Source organism: Pterocles gutturalis, unplaced genomic scaffold, assembly GCF_000699245.1.
Source record: "Pterocles gutturalis isolate BGI_N339 unplaced genomic scaffold, ASM69924v1 scaffold2280, whole genome shotgun sequence".
Taxonomy (NCBI): domain Eukaryota; kingdom Metazoa; phylum Chordata; class Aves; order Pterocliformes; family Pteroclidae; genus Pterocles; species Pterocles gutturalis.
The window spans coordinates 1-17027 of record NW_010143044.1 but is presented as its reverse complement, the minus strand read 5'-3'; the positions used below and the strand labels follow the sequence as shown (position 1 = coordinate 17027).

At 43.2% G+C, this 17027-nt stretch overlaps 1 protein-coding gene across 1 annotated transcript; it reads left to right on the top strand.

Moving 5' to 3' along the window:
• Positions 1-4502: 4502 nt before the first annotated feature.
• On the top strand, positions 4503-15252 carry LOC104469846 (GMP reductase 1-like; the record flags this gene model as incomplete). Its single annotated transcript, XM_010084560.1, has 4 exons — positions 4503-4622; positions 5027-5110; positions 6766-6939; positions 15171-15252. Coding segments are annotated over 4 exons (460 nt in total), but the record flags the coding sequence as incomplete, so codon positions are not given.
• Positions 15253-17027: the final 1775 nt, after the last annotated feature.

Below are 17027 nucleotides of genomic sequence, written 5' to 3'. Positions count from 1 at the left end.
TCCTCGGCAGAAATGGAAAGGGGAGGGGAGGAGGGGGCTGTTGGAAGGAGGGAGGAATTGTTTGCTCGTAACAGGTGCCTCTGCGGGTTTCTGCGGCGCTGCGCGGGGGGGTGACCTCCGGTTTCCGTGGGGGCTGCGGTGAATGGAGCCGGGGGGGGGGGTGTCGGGTTACGCGCCCCTCCGCCCCGGGAGTTGTAGGCAGCGCTGTTACCGAGTGACCTGGCTTGCTCTTTTTAAAAAATAACAATAATGAAAGCTAACCAGTGAGGATGCTGGGGAGCAGTTCCCACAGCGCAGGGTGCCCCGGGCTGGTGGGACCTGTGGTGGTGAGGAGCGTGTCACCCTCACGGACATTAACCCCACCGCCTGCCTCTTGCTGCTGTGTGACCCCAGCTGTATCCCCACAGCCCGGGTTGCCCGGGGCTCTGGGTCCCTGCTGGCCCACGGCCACTGTTAGCCAACATACTGCTGTAGTTATTTGTTAGCGAGGGTGAGGAAAGACCTGGAAATCCCCCGAGGATTGCCTCTAGAAAAAGATGGCTGCCTCAGGGCTGAAGGTGCCTTCTCGTTTACCTCGTGTAACCCCCAGGTTAACAAAGGATTTAGTTTGACTAGTGAAGGAATTACGTTGTGTTGGGGGATGGAAAGAGGGTTAAGCTTTTCTCCAGGGGAAGCAGAGTTGTAAGAGAGACTAAGGTAAGTCAAGAGAGGCAGAGAGACAAGTCTGGGCAGGGAAGGGGGGTGGCCATGTTCGTTACGGGCCTATGGCCAGGGATTCTGAGGGCAACATCCAAGCAAAACTTCTTTGCTGTTGTGAAGGTGTGAGATTGGAGAGGCCCTCTCAGTAGAAAGGTAATCTCAGGCTCGTCATTTTAAATTTACAAAGAACGGTGTCCCAGCTGAGTAAGTACTCGTTGTGAGCAATTACTGCTCGTAAGGCCTGTGGGCACTTTCCAGCCACTTGCTTGGGGACCTATGGTCTCTCTTAAAACTGACTGTGCTGGCCTGGCAAACAGGTGGAGCTGTGCTCCAACAAGTGGCACATGGGCACTGTTTTATATTTTTAGCCGCCTGCAGGCTGTGGCAAGAAGGGCTGCTGGGAAGGGAACATGATAGGAGGAACATGAGCTGGTAGGGCAAGGTTGTAACGGGTGGCTATGATGAACTGTTAAAAACATTTCACATGAGAGAAAGTGCATGTCATGAGGGGGGTCAGTGAAAACTGATGAAGGTTAAGAAATTAGACACCATCACTGAGGCTGTAGCAACAGGAATAAACAGTGTCTGTGAGAGACAGATCTGAAATGAACAGCCCCAGTCTGCTTCAAAACAAGAATATAAATAAATAGTTCTGGCAGAGGAACAGAGGCAGCATACTACAGTGCCTGTTACCCAGCAAGCTGCTGCTTTGAAGCTTATATCAGCAAGCGTCTGCTTCTCTGGTGTGAATGCCTCGTTTGTGCAAGGATAGCTTTTTATGCAGTAACTAGGATTAAGTCAGCTTCTTACAGAGGCAGTCTAGGGTGTTTGCAGCTCTTCTTGTAGGTCTGCTGTGTTGGTACTTATTTTTGATTCCTTGCACTGTCTTAATTTTTTATGATTGCTTTCTCTTTTTGAAAAGGTACCAGAAAATTTGAAGCTTGAATTCAAGTGTCAAAAATTGTTTAAATCAATTATTGGAGTGGGAGCAGCATTATCTGTCTGTGGGGTCTTGGTACTCAAGTAGCCTACTATTCTGGCCTTTGCTGGACTTGCTTTTGCAGGCTGTCCATTCTAAGCTCACCAAACAAGTGTCCTGTTGGAAGTCTAGTCATTAATTTAAATTTGTAAATTCAAATAAGTCGAGGGAGCTTTAACAGAACAGCCAATGTCCTAGTACTTTCATATGTTGAAGGTCTAGGTAAGAGTTATAAAATACATTTAATTATTTTCTTTCCAAAGAAACTTTTACTGTTGTTGAGGGATGGTGATCCTAGAGTCAGAAGTTTTCTTGTAATGCATGAACAATAAGCTATAAACTATCTGTTATGACTTGGGAAAGAGACTGAGAGATGGTCAGAAGAGCTACTAGAGGAACTAAGGAAAACCAGTTAGCTTTGTGATGCTCCTTGGTATGTTCATCTTGAGTACACAGTTCCGGTCACCCCTTCGCAAGAACAGCATGATATGCTAAAATAGGTACAGGGAATGGCAGCCAGGATGGTTTCTACATGAGGAAAAAACTAAACATACTAAGACTATTTAGTACGAAGAAGCAGCTGTGGAGGATATGCCAGAAGTCTGTGAAGTGAGGAATGGAATGGAGAAGGTGAAACTGAGAAGTGGCTGTTGATTGCCTGTCACAAAACAAGCAGTAGGAAGCACAGTAATTACCAGGCAAAGGTTGTAGTTTTTATGCAATGTATGATTAATCTTTGGAATTTATTGCTGTGGGATATGGGAGAGGCTAAACGTGTGAAGGATTAAAAAAATTAAAAGCCAAGTTCCTTGTTTATGAGTGGCTGTTTAGCATGATGGATTGGAGGAGACCTTTGCCTTTCAAGGTCTGTAAGCATCAGCTTCTTGGGGCCTGGGGAGGGTTTTTTTCAAAACTTGCCTCTTTCTTATGTTCCCTTCCCAGACATTTGGTACTGGCTGTTTGGAGAACTAGGGTACCACGTAAACACCTCCAACCCAGTGTGCCATTTTTCCTGTTCTTATAGAACAAAAGCCTCAATAGGGAAGCTGCACAGTTATCCCTCAGAAATGCCTGCCATTATGGTATTATCAATTGTGCGGATAATAGCATGAGATCCATCTGGCTGGCTGGCTAAAGGAGTCACATAATGAGAAGTTAACAGTAAGTGGTGGCAAGAATCACTGAAAGAGTAATGGCCTTGTGTTCCCTGCACAGTTTTGCATCTTGCCTCAATCTTAAACATACTCTTCTCTGCTTCTCTCTTAAGTTAATTTGAAAGAGATGTTTTTCCTCTGTAAAACTGTAAGGCAGTGGTTCTGGTACTATTGGCTGTGTAGAACTGGTTGTGTGATACTCTGTCTTTTTTTCATTGTGCTGGTTAATAAATTGCATTGAAAGGGAGTAAAATACATTAAACATTCATATGTATTTCATATCTATCTTCTTCATGCTATTTTCTCATGTTAGCTGCAGCTGAAATGCCCCTTAGAATATTACATCATCAGTGATGGGTGGAGAATTGGGTGTCTCTGATAGTAAGTGGGAAGAAGGATGAGTCTCCCTTGAGATGTATCTTTGTTCCTCAGTGACCCTTCCCCTATGAGGTTTTACAAAATGAGAACCTGTTTCACAATATACCCTGAGGCACCAAGTTGTTTCTCTTATACAAATCAGTAACAAACCCCCCACCACACTAATGAATCAGAATGTAGCCTGCAGTATGACAGTGCTCAAAATATGTTGTAAATAAGTAATTGGAGTCCTGTATTTTTTATATTGCTTCCTTTCTGGTGATGGATTTCAGTTCAGGTCTCTGAATGTTCGTGGATTAAAACTGAAGTGAGGAGTAATGAAAACTGTGAAAGAGCCTTCATTTTCACTGTTACTAAAGAGACTAACCTAATATTTTACAGTTGTGCATTTTAGAGGGTTTTTTCCCCTGTTTTGCAAGATGCTAAGTAGACCAGTGGGAACTGATCTAAATTCAATGTTACCTCTTGCAAATCTAAGGAACAAAATCTGTGATGTTGCCATGACCATTTGAGGACGCTGAAAAAGAAACAGCTTTGAAGGTGGAGGCTGATGAGGTTGTAAGAAGTTAACTTAGAAACTAATAGCCTCATGATTTAATAAGCCGGGGCCATCCCTGGAGGGGTTCAAGGCCAGGCTGGATGAGGCTTTGAGCAGCCTGGGCTAGTGGGAGGTGTCCCTGCCCATGGCAGGGGGGTGGAACTCGATGATCTCTAAGGTCCCTTCCAGCCCAAACCATTCTGTGATTCTATGACACTATGATTACTGATATTGTATGGCAAGAATGCTGCTAATGATAGCCAAAACTAAGAGCTTGTTTTATTATATTGTCATTTACATTAAAGATTGGGACAAAACCCTCTATGCCCTGGAGACAGAGGGAGTTCCAGTTCTGACTTCTGTGGAGTTGGGGCTTCAACTTTGGTTTCTCAGGGAGCCAAACAAACAGCTGAGGTTACTTCTGCATAAAATAATCCAGTCCTCATTGTCCTTTTTTTCCTTTCCAACCCCTTCTGACTTGTTTGGGTTTTTAAAAAATTTTTATTCTCTTTTTCTTCAGCACGAACTCTCTTTAACACAGAAAGCATTGTTTTATATTTTCTTTCTAATTTGGAAGGCAGAATTTGTAAGAAAATAGGTAAAGTGAACTAATAATGGAATGAAAGGAGGAAGAACAGGAAATGTGAGGAAAATTAAGAAGCAGTGTTCAAACCTGCTGTATCTGAAGTCAGTGGCAAAACTCTTGTCAGATTGCAATCAGGTACTTAAAAGAATGTGTTCTGATTCATTGCAGGTTGACCTCACGTGCACCTTCACCTTCCGCAACTCCAAGCAGACATACACAGGAATTCCCATTATAGTAGCAAACATGGACACTGTGGGGACATTTGAAATGGCCGTGGTTATGGCAAAAGTAAGTCTTCTCATTTCTGCAACAATTGGGAAGCCACTGGGTGACAGTGAGCAGCCGTTGTTAATTTTTAGCTATGTTTGTTGGAGAACAGGGGGACGTGAGGCGTCTGGCCTCAAGGCTCACCTTAATTTCTTGCAGTGCTTAATCATATTTAAACTATTGACCATAGCTTCATGAAACACATCAGAAACCTGGTCCTGAAAGGCTGGCAAAGTATGCTATTTAACTTTCAAGAGCCGTTTGGAGTTGCTTGGTCTGTTATTCATTGTTACTGTTTCTTTCAAGTTTCTTTCAAGCGGGTTGAGCCTATACTTAAAATGGGAATTTCTGATATCTTGTTATTCTGCAGCTGAGGGAAAGATGACTAACTTGGACATTAATATCAGTTTTCTTATTTTTGCTAGCATGCAATGTTCACTGCAATTCACAAGCATTATTCTCTGGAAGAATGGAAACTGTTTGCTGCCAATCACCCAGAATGCCTTGAGGTACATTTTCATACTGTAAATTATTATGGTTTATTGCTTTGTTCTGAACTCACATACACTGGAGTCTCTTGGGAATACTGTTGTCAAGTGAGGTTTTGGGGAATGAAGATATTTGCTATTCTTAAATGCATGAAGGGAAGTGGCTTGTCCTGGTTTAAAAAGAATAGCTATGTGAGTCCATTATGAAAGTTGCTTATATTAAGATGCAAAAAAGCATAGTTTTTATATGCCTGGAATGGGAACAGAGAAGTATCTTGAACAAAGAAGAGGGAAATACTTGGGAATAGGTCTAACTGCTGTACTTGTGTTGCTGTTGGGAGCTGTGGTAGTGCTGGTGAGGGAGAAGCCAAAGACCACAAATGTGAATAGCCTTGAGTAACTCAGTCACAAGCTGCCCCTGCACACCCTTGTGCTAGGTGGAGTCTTTGCTATCAGGTGTGCAAGCAGACCCAGAGCCTGTGGGCTGGAGCGGCCCAAGTGCTGGTCCCAAGCAGGGATGAGCATTGAAAGTTGTCAGAGCATATGTGTCCTCCATTTACCTCCTTGCACGAGAGCTCATGCTGTGCTACTACTAGCTGTGCTGCCCCACTTGGTCACAGGGTCCTAGCCTGAGCTCTTACAGAGAAACACAATTTGGTAAATTTAAATGATTAATTAGGTTTCAGCTTCATCTCCCGATTTCTTCTGTGTTCTTCTGGCAGGCCCCTACACCAGGAGAGGCAGTATAAGGGCATGCTTGGATGTCTCCCCTCTTCCTCAGAGTTCAGTGCAGTTTTGAAACTTTTTCTATATAGAAAAGAATACCACACAGCTGTATTGTATCTTTACCTATCGCACATTTTAGAGTTATATTATAAACACTATTGATTACAGGATTGTCTGAAAGCCAGCCTATCACTTAGGTTCATCAGGGTTACTTATATGCCACTATAGGGTAGAAAGTGGTCACAGGAATATCCTGTCTGAACACTTTGGCACTTAGCTCATTTGTGGTTCATAATCACTGGAGCAGGATCTCCTAGGGATTAAATACTGACTTGCTCTGTGACCTTGGATCTTTGCAGACATTTTGTGTGCCAACAGCTGTGGAAACTATTTTTCTACTGGAAAGAACTCATAGGAAGACAAAGGAGGAAGCTTTCTGCTTTTTTTGAATGGTAGCTCACTCTGCTTGAGCAAGGGAGTTGGGCTACACAATCTCCAGAGGTCCCTTCCAAACTCGGCTATTCTGTGATTCTGTAGGTCAAGGGAGGGTTTGGTGAACATAAAGACCCAGATTCCACTCTCTGACAGTGCCCCAAATTTTGCCACTCTGCCTTCCTGGAAATACACCAAGTCAGGGCTTCTTCTGTGTTTGTGTTAATGAGAGTATGGCTGAGCCTTCATCCATCTCTGGTGATTATATTTGCCTGTGAGAATCCACTTGTGAAGGAAGAGCTGATATAATGCAAATTTTGCTTTATTTTAGAGCCTTTAAACCAAACATAAGTAACAGATTGATATTCTGAAGAAGGTATTTATTTCATTTTATATACTATGATTTTCACTAGTTTCCAGCACAAGTTCCAAGACTATGCAGAAGAAGATATACAAAGTGTGTGTTTATCCCAGTTTTTACAAACTACTGCTCCCTTTTGTTCTCCCTGTCTTTCTAGCATGTAGCAGCAAGCTCAGGTAGTGGAAAAGCTGATTTGGACAAGTTAACAAGTATTCTAGAGGCCATTCCACCTATCAGATACATCTGCCTGGATGTGGCAAATGGCTATTCAGAGCACTTTGTGGAGTTTGTGAAGTCTGTCCGTGCCCTGTTCCCACATCACACCATTATGGTAAGTGTGTAGAAAGGTTGGAGGGGGTGTGTGGGAATTCTCTCCAGGAACAGGGTCCAGAGTTTGCTTGGTAGGCATCAGAAGTTCTGTGGTAGCTGCATCAATTTCTGAGTCCTCACTTAAAAAAAAGGAAGGAAGGAAGGTAGAGAGGTCAGTCTGACTCAAACCTCTTCCAGACATGTGGACAAATGCCTTTCTGAGAATATAGAGGGCAGCTCTATCTATCCATCCTTTCAGTTCAGCAAGATGTTGACTCTGAGCCAGATGACGACTGTTTAGTAATGTTGGCATTGTGGGGCTTCTATTGCTGATAATTTCTGTGGGAATGTTCAATGTGTGCTCTGATATAATTTCTGTGGGAATGTTCAATGTGTGCTCTGATACCGCAGTTTGATGTTGGCATGGCGGGCTGGGTGGATCCAATTTTCTTCCTACTCACATCCTCCTTCCCACACCAGATGTGACCTCTAATCATAAAATTTGTGGGTTTGTTTTGGTGATTCCAAGCTGAGGTTTGCTGTGGAAATATGCTGACATTTCTGGCTGATTGAGGCCAATAGCTGTTTTTGTCTGTTGGATCACTGTGAAGACAGCTGAGTGCAGACTAATCCTTGCCTATGATAAGAATCATAAAGGGGTTGTGCAATTGTGAATGGGATTGTCAAGGAGCGAAACAGTCAATGCTGGGACTTTTCATGTGCCTTCTGTGATGTTACTGTCCCTTCTCAGTGCTAATGCCATGCTTCCTCCAGCACTTTTGCACTAAGAGTAGGGTGTTTACATTGACATGGGAATCCTTGCAGCAGAGCCCTACTGCTCCTGCTTGTTTCCCAGGGCCCTTGAAGAAATGGGTCTGAATTTGTTTCCATGAGAATAGCAGAAATTCTCAAACAAGCAGCAGATTCTTAATGAGGCTACCAGCCTTTCTTCAAGCCAGTGCAGCAAAAAAGCATGTTTAGGCAACACTTTCTTACTTTTTCATATCAGACACAAAGCTTCACACATGTAAATGTGAAGTAAAAATGGTCATAAATGTACACTCTGGCTTGGTTCAGTAGGGAACTGCACGTTCAAGCAGCTCAACGGAGACTGTACTCCTTCCTCGCATGTCAGAGGAAGACAGTGTTCTTGCCTCTGAATGATGATGGCATTGTAAAATGGAAGTGGGGGTTCTGGGTTGCCACAGGCTAATGAACAGGCATCCCTCAACGGCTACCAGCAGATAGAGGAATCTTTTTGGCATGGCTGTATTTCCCACAGCTTTGGGGAGAGCTTTTGGAAGTATGAAAACTGGGCTTTTTGAGCTTCCTGCTCCATGTTCACTGCAGAGAGGGAAGGAGCTGTTTCCTGGCTTTGGATCTGAAGTATTGTCCTTAGTGACGTGATTACTCCAGTGTCTTTTGCTTGAAGAGTTGTGGGAGGGAGCTTAAACCACATAGGGAAGATTTTTTTTTTTTTAAACTATCAGAAGTGGAAAGAAAATTGTGTGTGTCCCCTCCTCCACCTTGCCACAGAGTGCTGACTTTTCTGACTGAGGAGGGAATTCAATGAAGATGAATTGCCCAGAAGGCACAGGAGGTCAATGTCAGAGTCAGGTATCAAGCCCAGATTTTAGTCCAAGGTACATAACCCAGTCTTATCCACCTCCTACAAGCTACAGTGTAGTTTCTCTGCTTCTGTGACGAAGGTTATTGTTACTTAAAGTTTAATTGTCCTGACAGCACATACACAGCCCCGACCTGTTCAGTTGCCTTCTCTGATTGTAGCTCCTTTCTCTGAACATGGTTTAGTATATCTCATGTTTTTCACCACCTGCACAGGGGTAGTTTCTGTTCCTAAAAGCATGCTAACAAACTTGGGGTATTCAAAAACCTTCTGTTTTCCAAAACCTCCAGAGTCTGTGCAGTCGCTGAAAGCCTCTGATTCATCTAGGGACACACACCTCTACCGCACTTCCAAATGAGTTCACAATCTGTGCCAAAATGGCCTTTTGAAGCTATTCCTGGCTGAAATGCAGGAGCTCATCTAGGTTCCTTTTTATAATCCTCTGGAAGACACGTCCTGCTGCTACCTGTTCTGTCTGCTTTGATGTCTCTGTGCTATGCCTGCAGTATGCTCTCCACTGTTGTGGCTTTCAGACAAAAGAGTTAGCAGTTAACTAGAAGGTGTAAAAATAAAGGAGCTTTCTCATAGGTGAAAGTGATCTCCAGGACCTTGCAGGCTGTCTTGTTTGCTTTCCTCGGCATGATCATTCATTCCACAGTGAGCTGCAGTGCAGTACATAACAGTAACCCAACAGCGGGGCTCAGGAAATATGTGTTCCCAGGGGCTGTGTAATGGCTTCAGCTCTGAGGCTAAAAGGTGAGGAGCAAAACAACTGTGGTTAACGTAGTATTATCTGTGGCCGATACTCCGGTGCAGATGGAGGATGTATCTTGTGTAACAGCCTTTCAAATGCATGGTTTTTGCCTTTTTAAATACTTGCTTTTATAATCACATTACCTTATTTTCTTCTGCCTGGCTCTGACACAAAGGATAGGGAAGACAAACAGAGGCACAAAGGTGCAACATGACTTATCTTAAATCACTCATGAGATTGGGGACGGAGGAAGAAGCAGTATTCAAGTCTCTTGAGTGTCTCACAAATGCAGCATAGCCCCCCAGAATAAAGAGTAATGGTCCAGTGGGCTGTTTTGCTGTAGCACAGCATCATGTGCTTGCAATGTGCTTACTCTCTGAAGTCTAAAGCAAAACTTCAGTTGACATTCATGATGGAGGGTCAGAGCCTTTATATTATAGTAAGCATAGTCCTTATTTATTAGTGTAATTGTGGATGTTAGGGTTCTTCCATTTCACTGGAAGTCTGTTTAGCAAGCTAAGATATCTTTGCCAGCAGGCTTTGCTAAGTTTTTATCCCGAGTTTTTGTTTGTAGTCTTCTCTGTTCATTATACAGAAGAAACCCTAGTCCGGGGGGAGCAGGGAGTGTGTCAGGAAGGAGAAGGCTGGGGCAGGAGCATACTTGCAGATGCAGTAGCACCCACAAGATGTAGGCCAGGGGAGGGAGGCAAGGGGAATCGCAAAACAGGAGCAGAGGGAAATGGCAGGGGCCAGCTGGGATCCCAGGTTAGGAGACAGTGAAGCTGCTGAGGCTGTCTTGGCTCAGTCACCCACCTGGTATGGTTCAGCCTCACAGAGGGCATCATCCTCCATCTTACAGTAAAGCACCTCTTGCTTTGGTGGGTGGGAAGTGTCCTTTGGCAGCATTCCTGGTAGTGTGGAGGCACAGACTCTGCTTTTCCTCTAGGATACAAGGAGAAAGTTTGAGAACTTTTGTCACAGACACTTCTCCCCAGCTTGATCCATTGCCATTTGCCAGCAGCTTTCAGGCAGTGCAGCAGTGTTCCTGTCTTAGTCAGTGTGAGTCGATATTTATAGCAGGCTTTTATGAGGCACAGTATCAAATGCCTGACTGAAATTCAGAGGCACTGCCCTACTGTGTTCGCTAATTTTGTATCTCTGTCAGAGAAGCTATAGACTTTATAATCCTGTTAGGTGAAATCTTGATCCCATTAAAGTCAGTAGTGAAACTCCCTTTGACTTTTCTGAGGCCAGGATTTCCCTCAGGACCGACCCACAGTTCGGTCATCCTGGATAGTGCTGGAATGAGCCAGGGTGATGCTCACTTGAAACCTCACACCGAGTGATGATACAGCTGAATGTCGTCCTGAGTGTGTAAGGCCAGCCCTGCAAGCAGGGTAATTTGTTGTAGCCCCTAATAACTGACAGGACTGAAAGCATGGTAGTTTACCTGACTTTCAGTTGTTACTGATGCTGTTATTTTGCTACCAGGGGTAGCAAAGTTAGATTAGCAGTAAGGTAGTTACTAGGCTATATCTCTTTCAAGAAAGCCAGTTCTACAGCAGATTAGAAATGCATTGGTACATGGCTCATCATTAAGATGAGGGTGGTTTTCACTAATACAATACTTCCACCAGTTACCATGTTCCCTGACTACTTGCCCAAATTGACTACAAAACGCATTGTCAGTAGTGGCTTCTTTGTGCGAGTTTCAGTTACTTTACTTGCTTTATGTTCTTAGTTAATTTTAAGAGGGTTTAATCTCTGTAGTCTCAGGCTTTCTATATTAACCTTTTCAGATTTTTTTTTTGCTGAAGTGTTCTGGCTTTACCTTACCAGGTAGGGCTTTCAAAAGCCCTTTTGTCTCTGTTCAGCTGTCATACTGGCATCAATGGTAAAGCAAGCATTGGTTTGAGTGGAAGTAGAGTTCAGAGAGAAAACAGCTTCCCCTGCTCTTCAGCTGTGATACTAGGGTCTCTGCACATACAGATAGCTGTGCCTCTTTTGTAGTCAGTTTTTTTTTTGTGGTCTGCAAAAACTACCTAAAAGAAGCAAGCCTGTCATCAGCAGGTAAAAGTCTGCAATGTAGAGTTCCACACCTTCCCTGAAAATTTGTTAAGGATCTGCAGATTCAGAAAGACAGAAACCACTAGTGTGTGTGCATGCGTTCCAGGAAAAAATATATGCTGGGAACAGGAGTGCTTTTCCCTGCTATGTTGAGCATTCTGAATCAATGTATGCAGCTTCAACATTCTCTAGTAGTAACTTAACATTAAATGTCTGGTTAGCATTTCTCAAGAGACAGTTTGATAGTCCGCTATGAGCTGCTAATAAGAAGACACTGCTGTTGACGTTAAATACATATTTGATCCCAAATCTCATGGAGCCACTAATACCTGTTCATTCCTGTTTATGAATCTTTTGCATGTACTTCAGTATTTCACCAAGTTATAACGTGCTGCATGACATACTGCACAGGTAGTCATCTGCCTTCCAGATGTAAACTGCTTGCTTAAAGTTGTAAGCAGCATGCTCTCCGTCACCTCACCTTGGAGTGTACAACACTTAGTATAACAAATTACCACTGAGCAGAAGGGAAGCAGTACTTAGCTGGAAACACTATACCTCTTACATATTCTTTATTTCCCGACTGTTCTATTTTATTTTTAATCAATATAATGCAGTTTTGAGCAAAGTTAAGTGGTCCTGTGTCATAGACCACAAATTGCTGCCTAACAGTATCATTGTTTTTATAAGTGCCTCAGGTGGAGGCTTGTCAGCTGTTTCAGGCTAATAAAAGGGGGAAATAAAAGTCATTAAAAATACATAAATGGTGAAACAGGAGACAAAAATCAGTAAGTGGAGAATAGGCCTTGCCCAAAATTCCCTGGGTAGCTCCGGTTGACTTTGGCAGGACTTTTGTTTCAATAAAAACTAAGAAAATATTAAGTAGGGATTTTAGGATTTGTCTCCTGCTCTGCCCATGTTGGTAGTGCTACAAGCACTTGCTAAGTCCTGGGAATCATTATGTAAGACGTTTCCTGAACATCTCTAGATCCTAAATTCATATCTCCACAATTGAATAGCCCATCTCAGTACGAGTGCGAAACGGATGATGTGGGCAACTGAACTGGTGTTTCATGCAGGTTTATTTTGTGCAGTTCTTCTAGCTAGGAACATGCCATACACATGAGACAAGCCACAGAGCTGAAATCCAAACCATACTTGGTTTTCAGATGTCTGATGGGATGATGGGCCTGATGGGATTTATCCCAGAGTGCTGAAGGAGCTAGTGGATGTTACAGCAGGACCCCTCTCAATCACCTACCAAAGGTCTTGGAAGTCTGGGGAGGTCCCTGCTGACAGTAAGCTAGCCAACGTTATTCCAATTCACAAGAAGGGCATGAGGGAAGGCCCGGGAAACTACAGACTTGTTAGTCTAGCCCCAGTAGCTGGAAAAATTATGGAGAAGATGATACTGGGTGCTACTGAAATACATTTAAAGAACAATGCAGTATTCAGGCATAGTCAACATGGGTTCACAAAGGGAAAGTCCTGTTTAATTTAATATCCTTCTATGATAAGGTCACCTGCCTAGTGGATGAAGGGAAGGCAGTGGATGTAGTAGAGAAGAGTTGGAAGGGGCCTACAATGATCATCTAGTCCAACTTCCTGACCATTTCAGGGCTGACCAAAAGATAAAGCGTGGTATTAAGGGCATTGTCCAAATGCTGCTTAAACACTGACAGGCTTGGGGCACTGACCACCTTTCTAGGAAGCCTGTTCCAGGGTTTGACCACCCTCTTGGTAAAGAAATGTTTCCTCGTGTGAAGGCTGAACCTTTGCTGATCAATCAGATCCATGTTTGGACACATGCAAGGGCCTGTCTCATCGCACTGAGCTTGCATCAAAGTGTTGAGATTCTTTAACCAAATAGACATAGTCTTGCAGCTTTTTGCCCTGATTGCACCAGTTTTGCAAACTGATTACCATGTGTGTGTTGGAAGATTGTTTTTCATAGTTTCTTTTATTAATTAAAAAGGAAGTTCCTTTGTCTCTGAATAATATCAGCAGTAATTTCATCAAATGGACATTCTTAGGTGGTTTCAGATGGGTGTATAAAAAGCAAAATCCTCAGTCGTCCTTTGCAGCTATCTTACAGGCGCATAGGGACTCTTAGAGGGACCTTTTAGTGTCAGGTGGCCACCTAGCCAGCCAACTCCTTACCCACATCAGCATGATCAGTAACAACCTTCCTCTTCACTAAATGCCTGCAGAATTAATTTAAAAATAGGAGTGCGAATACAGGTCACCAGGTTTTCTCACCCACCCAGTGGAGGGCTAGATCTGCTGGTTGTGACTGTGTGGAGCTGGACTGCAGCAGGCTACTGATGTGTGAAAGCCCCATTAACACATCTCTCAGGCTCCACCCTTCATGCTTTGATATTGTCAAATGTATGAAACAGTGATGTTCGTGGTCAGGTCTTTCGAATTTAGATTGCAGAAAAACATCATTCAAGAAATGTAGGTTTCCTTGTCCTCATCGTATTCTGGATTTTATGGCATCTATGAACCAGAAAAAGCTCTATCTCATGGTATATTTCTGCAGCCCCCGTACTGCTTGCCAGCTGAAGCTCTGACAGAAGAGAGAGCCCCTATATCAAGAAACCACGCTTGAAGAACTGCAGAGTAGAAATAGGTAACACAGCATCAGGTGGAGTGCCATAAGTTTCTGCTCCAGTTTGGAAACATGGGAGTAGGCAAATGTTCCTGGAGGTATGAGTAAATCACAGTGTGACTATAAGCCATGAATGTGATACAGGCAAATGCACTCTTGTGTGTCAGGCAAGATTATTTCAGTTGGAAAGGCTTGCAAGCATTGTGCAAAGCCCTGATGAGAACTCACCTGTACCGCTGTGCATGGTTCTCATTCCTCAGGTTCAAGAAAGATAAATTCCATCTGGTATGAAGGCAAACAAAGACTAAGCATTGATTAGGGGCGTGGAGGGCCAACAGAACAAGACAACTAAAAGGAGCAAGACAAAGGCTGAGAGGGCTGCTGTTGCTTTCAAGAAAGGTATCAAAGATGTAGGCTAAAGTAGGAAAAGACCTATTGAAGTGCAAGGAAAAATGTTAAAGAAAACAAAACGATTCAGGTTTCTTTCCAAGAAGAAGATGTCACCATAAAGAGCATGCTCTCTAGATGTCTGCAAAGTTCATGCAGAGGGAACCAAGTGTCTTTCTTTCACCTCTGACATCACCACAACTGAATGAATGTATATGGTATAAATACCCTTATTTACCTAGTCTGAATGTACGTACCAATTTTGGCATCAATGTACAGAATGACAAGAATAGTACCTTCCTTACTCTTTCAGTGCTCAAAATACTGAATCCTAAAAGAAAAAAGAGATTTGTCAGGGTTTTAAATAATATCTGAACATCATTCCCCAAAGTGAGGCAGGAATTGGATGGAGGGCTCTAGGGTGTTCAGGAGGCATAGGCAAGGCAGGAGAGGTGGAGGAGTTGCCCTGTATGTGAGGGAGAAGTTTGACTGTTTGGCCCTTATGGTTAGGGATGATGTGGTTGAGAGCCTCTGGGTGAGCATTAGGAGGATGGAAAACAAAGCAGGTATCCTGATGGGATCTTAAGGATCAGGGTTTCCTGGACCAATCATGAAATTCATTTGACTTGAAAATGTACCTGTATGATTTGTAGCATGCACAATAAACAATATGGTGAACATATTTTTCCTGACTCTGTATAATTCAGTTCATAAAAGCTCTGGATAAAAGTCAACATTATCATAATTAGTCTTTACTGCAGTAGTGTTGAAATCTCCCATATATGTGATATTGTTCCTTCTGTCTAGGCAGGCAATGTGGTGACAGGAGAGATGGTAGAAGAACTTATTCTTTCTGGAGCAGATATTATTAAAGTGGGTATTGGACCAGGTAAGTCAAATCCAGTCAAATAAGGGTGACTTATGGTAAAGCTGGTGGAGGAGTTGTCAAGATGGAACATGTATAATGCTGTTTGCTTGCCCGTTAGGATGCCTAGACCTGCTACAATAACATAGCAGTGCCCTTGCAAATAGTATATTTAAGAAATAGATTGTCAGCGTGCTAGTTTTTCGTACTGCAGAGTGTTACGTACTGCATCTTCTGTCAGTGAAATACCTGTTACTGGAAGCACTGAGTTGCCTGAGTTGCTGACTATCACTGATAACATGTGTTGTGTCTAGGAACGCTTTTTCTAGCCTGTTTAAAAGAGGATGAGTCATCCCAGATAAAGCTCAAAGGATACTGTTTTCAGGTATCCACTTCTATCAAGGAAAGATAGGTTTCTAAATAACTTTATCATTTGTGTTCTGTTAAGCTGAAGTTGCCCATCTTGTGTCTTCAAAGGTGAAATGATATTGATTAAGTGTGAAGTATGGATAATATATAATATGGATATTATCTACCTGCTGCTATTGCCTGGGAGCTAAAACTTTTATGAATGCACTTATATGTTACCTATCACTGTAACATTCTCATGGAAAAAATGGGAGGACCCTAACCTTCTTACAGTGTTTCTCCTACCTTCCCTTCCCTAATATTGTTGTCTGGCATATACTGCCATATTGTGTTCCCTTTTTTATTTCCCTCCCTTGTACATTTCTAAATGTGCTCCTTCTTGTGATTTTCTCTTCGACTGCAGCTGGGGTCACCATACGTGGGCTAGATTTTAAACTAACACAAGTGCCACTGACAGTATAGCTGTGACCAGCCAGTGCAGTGCAGGCAGATTGTTCACTCTACAATGCCAAATCGTTATGGTCCGTGAATGGATAATCTGAGCAGAGCAAATGATGTAATAAAGGTTGCAGTTGTGCCCAGGAAGACAGCAAACAACAATAAATACTGCAAAATACACGAAGAATAAACAGCAGAGATGTTGTGGTGCAGTTGTCACAGGCAAGTTCAGATATGAAAGAACAGTTCTTATAGCTTGTAGCCTCAAAGTGGAAATAGTTAGGAGTAAATGCTGTAGCCCTCCTTGGAGATCTGAACAGATCAGTTAAGTTGACCACCCAAAACCACAAGTAAAAGGTGTTCCTCCCAGAAGGTCAGATCTTGAGGCTCTTTTCCAGATAATAGTCCATCCTGTGGAAAATGGCAGTTTTTTATTGTAAAGCATTTCTGTCCTGGTTTCAGCTGGGACAGAGGTAACTTTTTTTCACAGCAGCTAGTGAGAGGCTGTGTTTTGGATTTGTGCTGAGGAGAAGGCTGATCACACACTGATGTTTATAGTTGCTGCCAGGACAGTCAAGGACTTTTCAGCTTCTCTGCTGTCTCAGTGTCTGCAGGGGCAGAAGAAGCTGGGAGGGAGCACAGCCCCAAGTACTAGCCTAGGATTCGACCTTAGGTTTGGGATTGAGACCCAGACTGAGACCAGATAGTCTATTCCATATCGTGCATGTCATGCCCAGTATATAGATAAGGCTTGGTCCAGAAGTACTCTCTCTTGCTCTGGGTTGTCTCCATCTGGGTTACCCCTCTCTCAGGGTTGTCTTGGTCTCTCAGACACTCAGGCTCTTTACCTCTGCTTTGGGAGTGCAGTTTTGTGAGTCTCCCTGCTTTGGGATCGTTAGCCGGGAATGGGCTGAGCCTTGGTCATTGGGTGGTGAGCAGTATCACTGTCTATTTTTTTGTATTTATTTATATATATTACTATTATTATCATC